Source organism: Mus caroli, unplaced genomic scaffold (genome assembly GCF_978045245.1).
Source record: "Mus caroli unplaced genomic scaffold, Mus_caroli_1 scaffold_2, whole genome shotgun sequence".
NCBI lineage: Eukaryota > Metazoa > Chordata > Mammalia > Rodentia > Muridae > Mus > Mus caroli.
Window position 1 is genome coordinate 162,215,532 of NW_028227257.1, and position 11,850 is coordinate 162,227,381.

The 11,850-nt window shown below is 42.8% G+C and overlaps 1 protein-coding gene across 4 annotated transcripts in view; it reads right to left on the minus strand.

The window, feature by feature from the left end:
• The window catches only part of LOC147005964 (uncharacterized), a 34,334-nt gene extending 22,721 nt beyond the window's left edge, over positions 1-11,613 (minus strand). The window contains exon 1 of one of the 4 annotated variants that reach the window (XR_015046562.1): positions 7,602-7,820. Coding sequence is in view for 2 of the 4 variants with exons in the window: in XM_085835153.1 (XP_085691279.1) it covers positions 8,433-8,807 (375 nt within the window). In the remaining 2 variants the exon portion in view is untranslated. Of the gene's footprint in view, positions 1-7,601; positions 7,821-8,432 lie in introns of those variants that run through there. The other 3 variants (XR_015046563.1, XM_085835153.1, XM_085835154.1) reach the window with 3 other exon arrangements.
• Between the last annotated feature and the right edge of the window lie 237 nt (positions 11,614-11,850).

The window sequence follows — 11,850 nt, forward strand, 5'->3', positions numbered from 1 at the left end:
GTCTCCTGTTTTATTTTGTTTTTCAGTTTCAGATGTATAGATGTTTTGCCTGCATGTATGTCTGTGCACCACGTGTGCCTGGTGCTGAAGGAGGCCAGAAGCCAGTGTTTGGAAGTGGAATTGTGAGCCACCATAGGGATGCTGGGAATTGAACCCTGGTCTTTTCGAAGAGCAGTCAAGTGCTCTTAACCATTGAGCCATCTCTCTAGCCCATTTACCTTAATTTTCAAGATGTTTCTTAAGACTGGTTTTTTTCTCCATCTCTTTTTTGACCTCTACCCTTTTCCCCCAAGTGACTCTAAACATTTCTATTCTGTCCTGACCAGTAGGTGGACAACACTGTGGCTCACACCACTGTCATAGGTCCCTCTGAGCAGCCATTTATCTGTTGTCAGCTCCATGCCAGTCCTTGAACACCTTGGGCACCTAAGCCCAAGTGTTTCCTAATCAGAATCTTTTTACCTATGCTCAGTCTGCAGTATGCCCTTTGCCTAGTTGCTCGGGTCGGAAACCTAGACATTTTTACTATGACTTGGATGTGTCCCCAGAAAGCCACACACCATTCTGCTTAGTGCCCAGCTCACCACGCTTTTGGAAGATGGTTGTAGTTAAGAGGTGAGGTCTCGAGGAAAGTCTTAGGTCTTGAAGTACACGCCATCCTGAAGTATGACGTGCCCCACCCTAAGGCCAGCACTTTCTCCCCTCACCCACTGCTGTCGGGATGTGCTCCTTGCTACAGGCACAAAGGCATCAAGACTCGATGAATATATACTGAAACCTTCAGAACTGTGAACCAAGCCTAGCCTTTTCTCCTTTTAAATAGTTTCAGGCATTTTGTTATAGTAATAGAGAGCCAGTGCGCTTGTCCTTCTCTTTGAAATTCATATCTCCCATCCATTAACAACTTCTGGCAGTTTCACAAGAAAACATTCCCTCTCTTTCAGTGTTTCTCATTTCCCTGGCTTCTACATCATTTCAAGCTCCCATCAGCTAAAGGGTTCCCACTCCCAGCCGTGTCCCCAAAATCTGCTTCACATCCAACTGCCATAAACATTGCAACTGGTTTGCAGTAAAGGTTTTACATAAATATCTCAGGAAAAAAGTTATTTACAGAAAAGTGCAAATACATAGTTGGATGCTATTTTGAAACCCATCTGCATACCCAGCCCTTCAGTCAAAACGCATAAATTAGTTTTGCCCATTTTCCAACATGTAACCAGCATAGCCAGTTCTGCAAGAAAGTCAGTTACAGCACAACTGCCTGACCCTCTCAAAGGCTTCCTTTACGTTTAGACTGAGATGTATGCACATTGCTGTGGTCTACGACTCGGAGCACTGTTTGGCCTCTGCATCTGTCCCCAAGTTCATGTCTTGCCATTTCCCACCTGATCATTATAGTCCAGATCTCTTGATCTTTTTTGTTTTGTTTTGCTTTGTTTTCGAGACAGGGTTTCTCTGTATAGCCTTGGCTGTCCTGGAACTCACTTTGTAGACCAGACTGGCCTCAAACTCAGAAATCCGCCTGCCTCTGCCTCTGCCTCTGCCTCTGCCTCCCAAGTGCTGGGATTAAAGGCATGCACCACCACTGCCAAGCTAATTATTACATTCTTAAATGCATTATTTTATTTATTTGTATGTGTGTGTGCACATTCAGTGGTTCACTGGCTTACAGCTCCTCTCCCTGTAAAACATATCAATGTCATCAGAGGTTTGTGCATGGGCCACCTTGCATGCCCAGTATAGCAGCTGACTATGTGCATCCTTATGTCTCAGAGCACACACTTAGGAAAATAAGTTTGATAATACCCTCTTCGTAAACCTGATAGAAGTAAATGGGCTAATATACATTTTAGAAAATGGACTTCAAAAATAACTGTAAGTGTAACCTCAGTGTTCACTAACTAAGTTGAGTATGGCTGGGTGCACCTGTCAGTAAGAGGATCTAACCAAATCTCCAAGGAAGTAAATGGCCGAGGAGCAGGATTTGGCCCTGCCACCGATGGATATTATTTTGTCAGAATCCTTTGGAGAAGTAGATATGTGTCAGTAAAAACTGTGGTCTGTGCTGCAGAAACAACATTAAGCTAAAACTCCAACCTTTAGAATATAGTCTAAATAAAACCTAAGATTAAGTCCCTTTTGCTGGATTATTGACATGCTTCAAAGACATGTTATGACTCAGCAAGATACCACAGGACCAGAACTGCCCTGGAGTGGAGGATCCAATGCCAATAAAGAGAACCACGGTGTGCCTTGCAGTTTATTAACTTGAAGACCAAGACAATGCCAAGGATGCTGGGATCTTGCTTGAGGCCATCCTATTATTTGAGTTCCATCACTGGAGATCTGGTCTCAGAGTGACTATGGGGTAACCCAGAACAGAGATATTACGGCCCTGACTTTCTGTGTCCTTTCAACTAAGGGTAGACTAGTTAGTCAAGTTCCCAAAAGAACTGGTCAAACATAGTCTTTGGCAACCAACATACTGGAGAGATGTTCCTGGACGATTTAATTAACCCAGGGAATGGAAGTTGGGGCACAGCCCTGAAGAACTGCAACAATGTTTCTCTGCAGGTCTGTGCTGTAGGAAACTTGTAGCTAGTTACTCTGGCATGAGCAGTCTGGTGTCCAGCATAGCTGAGAGGGAAACACCTAACAAGCCCCTAGTCTCTACAAAAAGTCAGGTAGTAAGAGGAGGTCAGGCTTCTGGGAGGGGTAGCACTGGATTAGCCTTCTGTAGGATAGTAGACTGCATGTTTGCTAACATGGGCAGACAGCAGGGACCAAATCTGTTTGCTTGTGCACACTAAGTCAGAAATGTAGACGGGAAAAAGTAAATCTCCAGTCACAAAATAAGAACTGTGGGTCACATCAGATCACAGTGCAGATGCTCACAGGCTAATAATAATAATAATAATAATAATAATAATAATACCAGGAAGCAGAAAGCCAGGAAGGAACCATTCGGAATCTCAGATTGCCTGAAGCTCCAGTTCACCAGGGCCTAGGGTAAATCAGCACAAACCAGCCTCCAAAATCAGCAAAATGTCTATACATCTTGTAAATTGATGTACCGTTGGGAAAATGGCTCCAGTGGTCTGAGGATTAACATATCTTTGATTACAGATAACTTATTGGGTTGCAGAGAATAACAATTATGAGTGATAAATTAACTAAAGACTATATCTTTTTTGGAGGGTGTCAAATTGAACAATTAGTTGATATTTATTTCGTAACTAAGAACAAAGGACACATATAAGTCGCACATTTACGACATTAGCTTTTTTTTAAACCAACAATTCATTTTTCACTTAAATGCATGAATGTAAATGTAATTACTGATCCTCCATTAATCTTCATTTGTTTGGAATTAGCCTGAAAGTGATAACAATTGCGTTTAGGATAGTTTCTTGAATGGGTTGAAACAAGCTCATTAGAGAAGAAAGCATCTGAGTGTGGTGAGTTTTGTCAGAATAACCACACTACTACATGATGAACTGAGGAATTTCCACACAACGTGGATATCTGTTCATAATAAAACCAAGGTGAAAACATCAAGGTGGACTCTAAAATGATTTAAGAGGTGTTATCTAGCTGTGATATTTATTCATATCATTTGCATAACACCGAAATTATGGTTAATTTGATTTCTGTAGACAGATAAGTTATCTGGTTGCCAAACTCACAAGCAAACTAATATTTCACTTTTTATTTAATGACCTATTTTACATTTAAGTTTGTGCCTGAAATCTTTAATTAATTCATTTTTTTCCATTATACTTTGTGCTAACATCTTTATTGCCCATAAAAAAGAAAGAAACTGAACCAAATGGGCTGATTATAGATCATTTAAGTGTTAATTTTTCACAAGGCATTATCTGGTGAGTTGATTTTGACCATGCAAAACAGTAAACAAATTTGATGCCTCCCTTACTCAATAATTCAGTCCCTGTCTGTGGCTCCCCATCGCTTCTCTCTCTCCTTTCCCACCCATGTTAAGGACTCCATGCCTGCACGTGTTCTACCCTCTTTTCACCCATATTTACTGTGACGCCCAATGATATAGACAGTAACAGTGTATGAGCTTTCTCCTGAATGTCTGAATTTCACCTAGGTTCACACTTTCAAATTACACAATTATTGTAGCCAACTGCCCTTAAAATTACTGATCCCACTTGTGAAGAAGGCAGAGAATTCTGCACCACTGCTAGGCTTCTAGAATTTTCTTTTCTTTTATCTAACTCCCTCTCAAAATTTAAAAAGTATCTGTATATAATTTTGCATATTTTGTGTTTCATTTTGCATATTTCTGTATCTCTGTAAGAATTGGCATGGTAAAAGGCAAGACAAAACTGTAGTACTTGGTGTTCAGTATTCTAAATAAGAGTCCAAATCACAGTTTCAAGATGCTATTTCAAGGGGTTCATTTTATATCATAGCATTCATAAGGATGATTAGGACTTCTGTAACTGTGTGTGTGTTTAACCAGGTTGTTCAGTTTTTAAAGTAGGTAATCATTAATCCCTCATTAGAGAAGCAATTATAAAAGTAAGCCAAATCTACTTAGAAGACAATTGGAGCTCCTCCTGTCTGTGTTCAGTGCAGAGTAACGTGCAAACACCACATTTGTTCCTTGTTTCTGGAGGCTAGGATTTTAGAACAGCAGTTGAAAACAGTTTATCATCTGCTATGTGAGGAGACTTTGCTGTGCTGGGCCAATGAGCTAACTGCTACACATCTTCTAACAGAGCACAAAATTGACATAGGAAGCTGAGCTATCATTGTGTTTGGATTCAGTAACTTCTTATTCACAACAGGCAAAGTCAGCTATTCTATGTGCTTAAAAAGAAGTCAGTTCAGGAGCTTTGTGCTTTAATGAAGAGAATTTAAAATAACACAGGACAATGTAAGGAAACCACTGTAAAAATTCCCTGGTTTTTACAAACAGAACATTATGGTCTGAAAATTTTGCCATTCAGCAACATGACCAGGATATTGTCCTGTAATTTTCTGTAAACTTTTCACTCATATAGCATAAGATCAATGGCTTATGGGTAATTATTTTTATAACATGAGAAACTAATATTTTGGCTGAGTATTAATCTTGTGCTTTAAAAAATGTTTAGGTCTTTAAACTACATTATTTTTGTGGAAGCATTGAATTGAACATATCACAGTTTTATGTGAAAACAAACAAAAATTCCTTGCAAAGAAACATGTAGACAATAAACATTATCACTTCAATGCCTCCTCCTCCCTCCTCACCACCTCTGCTGAATATAGTTTTCCCCTTAGAATATTTTGTGTCCTATTTAGCTCGCCTAAAGCAAGAACCATGCATGACAAACATTAAGAGATTACTATTTCTAAATTGCCAGGCATCATAAAGAGTTACAATGACTAGTTTCCTACAGGACAGAAAATACTTTGAGGATATTCAGTGCTCAGATGCTACTAGACCTCAAAAATTCTATAAATTTAATAAGTGAATATCAGTGCTTGTATAGTTTTAGTTGTAAAACCATTCATCAATGGTATCAATTTCTCATAAAAACAAGAATCAGCATGGAATGTAAGGAAGGGAGATGATAATATCTCAATTCATTTAAACTGTTTGATAGTCTTTGCTGTGAAGCAGACACAACCAGGAGATCTAATAAAACAGTAGACTGGGAGAGTCTGGGAGAACAAAGTTATCTCAGTAAGACTTTGTTACATGAAATGCCTGAATTATTTTGTGTGCTGATCCATGAGCATCTGCCACTTAAGGAAATGTTACTTCAAAGAGTGTAGATACTTGAAGTTTGAAGTCTACAGGATGTAAGTAAGGACCATTGAAAGTACACACTCAGTATTACATACATCAATGGTCAAAGCAGTTATGACTTGCAACATTAACAAAGCACTTAATTGTAAATAAATGTCTTCCATGTAGGTAATATTATAACATGAAGCTTTTGAAAGACATATAGACCAACAGATAATGTTAGAAACAAATAAAAAAAAAAAACCCACAGCTGTTTGTAAAGAATGTATTATGAGAAATTGACTGTCACATGCTGGGCATTTGTGAATCTATGTTTTTGCATTCCTAAAGATTACCTTGCTCAAAAATTGTCCTGATGGCAATACCTACTTGTCTAGATGGATTTTGAAAAGATGTAAGGGATCTATTTAAAATTCTGCTTCAGTGAATTCTGGGACAGAGATCATGCACTTTCTTTTACATGATAAATCTATCAAATAAAGACACTTTCTTGTGTATTAGTCAGCAATCCTTAGCGCATTAAGTGTTAGAAATAGCATGCATAAATGTGGTGATTTGTTTTACATTGAACGTTCACCAGTACCTGCCTCCTGACATGAAACCCTCCTTTCTCATAATAATTTCATAAATATTTTGCAATGGTTTTAAAGAAAAAGTAGGCCTCAGAATCTAATCTGTTAGATTTAGTGACTGGATCCAAGAGTGGCTAGATTATCAATCAAAACTACAACTTCCAGCTTTAACTTTAGAAGGAGGTTATCCGGAGAGGGGAGAGAGCAACTTACTTTAAGCATCAATCCCATAAAGCACTCTTTTCTAGGTGGCTTTAGAAATTTGATTTTTACAAAACTCCTGACTAAATAGAACTGTGGAGCCAGGAAAGGCTTCTATAAAGAAGGAAGCACTAAAGACTACATACGAACTTCCAAGAAGTCAAAAACAAGAGCACAAACCAGGAGTCTAAAGTGTTGACTATGGTCAAGTTATAAACATCTACACAGTGATGAATTATTTAATTTAAAAAAATCTTACAGTCTTAAAAGCAACAACAAAAGACCCTTTCTCAGCAACAGAAGCTAAACTGATTTCTAAGCAGGCCTTTCAGCTTGCCGAGGTTTTCAGTTCTGAATTCTGTGGACTATCTCCAAGTGAGCACAAGGTTATTTCATTTTGAAATTTGGTTTTAGGATTTTACAAAAACACAGGGAAGGAATCTCCTGAAACTAACCGGTCCTCACCGTGGGACTCAAGCCACTCCCTTCTCTTCCCTCCTCTAGAAATTTGCAGCTTGCATTATAATGCAACTTTTCAAGCAGAATTTCATGAAAGAGAGGGAGAAAGAAAGAAAGAAAGAAAGAAAGAAAGAAAGAAAGAAAGAAAGAAAGAGGAAGGGAAGGGAAGGGAAGGGAAGGGAAGGGAAGGGAAGGGAAGGGAAGGGAAGGGAAGGGAAGGGAAGGGAAGGGAAGGGAAGGGAAGGGAAGGGAAGGGAAGGGAAGGGAAGGGAAGGGAAGGGAAGGGAAGGGAAGGGAAGGGAAGGGAAGGGAAGGGAAGGGAGAAATAAATAAACCTGTATTTTCTGCCTGAGAAAGAAATCTTTTTCTGAAAACCTAAACTCTATGAAAGTAGGAAAATAGATCTGTGAAAGAAGAACTATTCAATGTAACAGAAAAGTTTCAAAAGTCAAAATCCGGTTAAGAGTGCAGAGATAAAAGTAGCCGCTACCGCGGGATGGATGACAAGCACCTGGGGTGGGGGGGGGCGGATGACAGGTACCAGTGGCCTCCGGAAGGGAGACGACAGGCAGCGCTCTCTGTTGGAAAGGAGGACAACCAACCTGAAGAAGTTTTCTTCCAGGCATAAAGTCAGAACAGAGGCCACGGAACCGCCGCTGGGCGATGTGGGTATCGGTCACCCCGGCGGCGATCGCGAGTGGCTAGCTGTTTTTTGCTTTGGTCCTGAGGGAGCGGTCGCCTCCTCCCTTCCAGCCTGAGTCCTTCCCACCTGGGAGGGACGAAGCCAGAGGCTCCGGCCTGGTCGACAACATAGCTCCGGGCGGGCGCGGGGCTCTGGCCTCAGGGTTCTCCGGCTTGGAGTGTCGGGGCCCTATGGCTCCCCGAGTCCTTGGAAAAGGGAGGGGACACCAGGCACCCAGGGCCTTCCTTAGCTCCGGCGAGGATGGGATTTGGAGGAAAGGACAACGCTGGTCATGAAAAGAGGGGAGAATTGTGAAGAAGACGTGCGTGAGGTTCAGGGTGACACTATGTCAGAGCGACATAGGGTGGGACGAGTGGCGGACGCGGCTTCTATCTGGGGGTGCCTCCAGCTACCCCAAGATCTACCATGGGAGCTTTGATATATTGGACGTAGGGGTGGGGTGGAGCGACCCGCGGACCTGGAGGTCCGGGCAGCCGGCCCGACAGTCGACCCTGTAAGAGCTCTGGAAGGAGAGCAACTAGGGTAGAGACTTGGTGGCTGACCGCCCGCCCCAGGTGGGATGGGGAGGGGGGCGGGAGGCCCGAAATCCCTTCCAGAAAGGCTCGGATCTTGGGGCGCTGTGCTCCGCTATTTTCAGCTAGCGCCCTTCTCTTTAAGGGCGTCCTTCCTCTTTTTCTTTCTTTGATCAATCTAGTAACGCCTCCTTCCTGCACTAGCGTCTGCTACTCACCGTTCCAACGTCAAGGACATGGGCTCCGAGGAGTGCAGCGCCCCAGAGCCACTTGCAACCGGGTTCCGCACCCCTCAGCCCTGAAGGGCAGTAAGGTCCTCCAGCTAACCCTGCAGCCCTGCGAGGCACGTATGAGAAGGGCCTCCAGCTAGGTCCTGTCCCCTGCAGCCCTGCAAGGGCAAAAACAGGCACTGGGGTTCCCAGCTGGAGCCTGCACCCTACAGCCCTACCAGGAAGACAGGCCTGAGGCTCCCCCTGTGCTCTGTACCCTGAAGCCCTGTGAGGCAGGCACGATGGTTCCCAGCTGGGCCCAGCACACTGAAGCCCCGCAAGGTATATAGGTGGGCACGAAGGTCCCCCAACTGAGCCCTGCATCCTGCCCTGCCGCCAAGCCCTCGGCCCAAGCGGCAGAAACCCACTGGCACAAGTCCCCAGCCGCCGGGGAAAAATCAACCACGACAAAGGGCTGCACGAATATGGCGCTGTTGGAAATGGAGCCTGGACACCGGAGCAGCCTGGCCCGAGCACTGCCTTGGCCTCCTCGCTCTTCCTGGCTTTCCACTCCTGAGTTCTCCATCTGGCATCCTCTAACCCACGGACCCTGGACAGTTTTTATCCTACTGTCCCTTCCCGTGCCTCCCTCCTTCCTGTCCCTCTCGGTTCCTCTTTCTCCATTTTGTGTCTGTGACCGGCGCGTTTCTTGCCTGCCGGGCTCACAGGTGGGCCATTCTCTTTTCTGTCTGTCTTTCTGTCTGCCGTGTTCTCTCTCTCTCTCTCTCTCTCTCTCTCTCTCTCTCTCTCTCTCTCTCTCTCTCTCCTCTTGAGTGTGGGCTAGAAGGGGCGTCCAGGTGCGAGCCTAGGCTGCCAAGGGCCAGGGTGACAAGCTGGCGACCTCAGAAGCCACTGTGTGCCCAGCGCTCCCCAGCAGCGGAGGGGGACTTCTTGGGGGTGGGGTGCTGTTGTCTCCTGCTGCAAGGAGATTAGCTCGCTCTCTCTCTCTCTCTCTCTCTCTCTCTCTCTCTCTCTCTCTCTCTCTCTCTCTGTATCTGTCTGTCTGTCTGTCTAGCTCCCTCTCTGTCTCCTCTCTCTTTGTGTCTCTGTCTGCCCCGTCCCTGTCTCTGTCTCTTTCCCTCCCTCCTTCCTTCTCTCTTTCTTGTTTTCTGTTTTTGCTTAGCTAGTTGGCTTCCTCCCGTGCTTTCTTTTCTTTTATTGCAACTGGGAGTTTTGCACTGTATTTCAATAAACTAGGAATCGGAACCGTCTTTCCGGACAGACTTCCAGAGATGAGTTGTAGAGAGACCTGCAAAGAAGACAGAGATATTAATTCGTGTTTGTTTTCCCGCTGAACACGGGGACTCCCGAGCAGTAAGGTGGTTACCTGTTCCTTTTTAAACTATTCACTTTTTATACTTATCGCCCTCTCTCTCTCCCTCTCCTTCTCCCCCACCCCTCCTTATCTGAACTCAAGAATGCTGATTTTGAATTCAAATTACTCCTAAATGGTGGTCCGTGGGGAGTTCGCTGAGAAGCAGTGTGATTTTGAAGTCTCTGGGCTGCGGGACTAGCGACAAGTGTCTTCCTGAAAAGTCTCATTGAGGAGGTGTTTCTCTGTGATTCTTGGATTCTTTGTTTTCTTTCAAGCAGATGATAGAAGCATTTCAAGTCAAGGGAAGCAATGACATCATTTGCTGTCTGAGACATTTCTTTCAGTCATAATGGGGGAAGTTGGTCTATATATAGAAACTGAAAATAAAATAATTCACCTTCCCAACTATGTTTTAACCTTCTAGATTCATATTTTCAAGAACATTCTATTCTGTCCCCCTCACTCCAGAACAAAACGAAGGTGTTCCTCCTTTGTGTGATAGACTTTGGAATTCCTAGAAATATTTGAAAGATCAAATTTCTGAGACTCTTAAGAAAAAAAAAACCCAAGGGGAATTGTTCTTAGCAGAACTTACAGGCTGTCTCCTTTAAAACAAAACAGTTTCCTTGGTTTACATTGATTGCCTTCAATTAAAATCAGGTTTTAAGTACTTCTTTTCAGGCTACTTACAAAAGGGGAGAGAGCTCACAGGTCTTGGCATGAGACTTAGCAATGCAGCCAGGCCTTGCTAAACTTACAGTGGTAACTTCAAATCATAGATGTGAAAGTTGGCAGCAAGCATTCTTTTGATTTGAGAACCTGACTTCCAGGATCATTGAAAGTAGATTAAAATGTCTTGTATGCATTTCTTCTGGTAGAAGGTAAATGTACTTGCCTAGGAGTACAGAGAGTTCCCAGATGAGCTTTCTAAAAATGGGCATCATTGGAGAAGTCATTTTTGTTTTCCAACTTAATTGGAATAATTCCATACTTAAATAAAGTTAATCCTATTAAGATATTGTTTCCTGCTCAAAGCAGTAAAAATTAAGCACAACTCATATGACTTTAAAAGGCCAACTTTATACATAGTCTAAGCAATCCACATTGCTGGAAAAAAGTGGCCAGAACATGTTTTCTGAGTATTAAATGTATTCAAGGTAGTATGCAGACAAGGATAGTTTAAACCAGCATTTACAGATTACAAGCAATATTTAGTCTTCCTCATTTATTCTCATTTAAAAACACTCACTAAAATTTTTTTCCTTTACATTCAAATTAAATTTCAGATACATTAAATATCAACTGGAGAAAAAGAAAACGTTTTAAAAATGTTGATTATGCAGCTGGAGAGATAGTTAGGCGTGCTGGTTGCTATTCCCAAGGACCCTTCCCAGCACCCCATCCACCTGTGATCCAACCGCAGGGGATCTGATACCCTCTCTGGCTTCTGCACACATGTGCAGATACCAACACAGAAACATATGGATATAAATAAGAATTTTTTAGGATATTGATTATGAACATAGAATTTCTTCATAAGCATGGCTTAGGGGATTCTTTCTTTCCTTCTTTCCTTCTTTCCTTCTTTCCTTCTTTCCTTCTTTCCTTCTTTCCTTCTTTCCTTCTTTCCTTCTTTCCTTCTTTCCTTCCTTCCTTCCTTCCTTCCTTCCTTCCTTCCTTCCTTCCTTCCTTCCTTTTGTCACACTGGGGGTCTAACTCAGGGGCCTGTGTATGCCGAGCAAATGCGCTACCACTGAGCTACAACTCAATCCTGGGACGTATGTCTTAAACAAAGCATTAAAATGCACAACCCATAGGGGAAATGACAAAATGAATCATATTTAATTTTTTTTTTTTTTTTTTTTTTGGTTTTTTGAGACAGGGTTTCTCTGTGTAGCCCTGGCTGTCCTGGAACTCACTCTGTAGACCAGGCTGGCCTCGAACTCAGAAATCCTCCTGCCTCTGCCTCCCAAGTGCTGGGATTAAAGGCGTGTGCCACCACGCCCAGCTTATATTTAAAATTTAAAAATACTTTTAATATGACGGGAGACA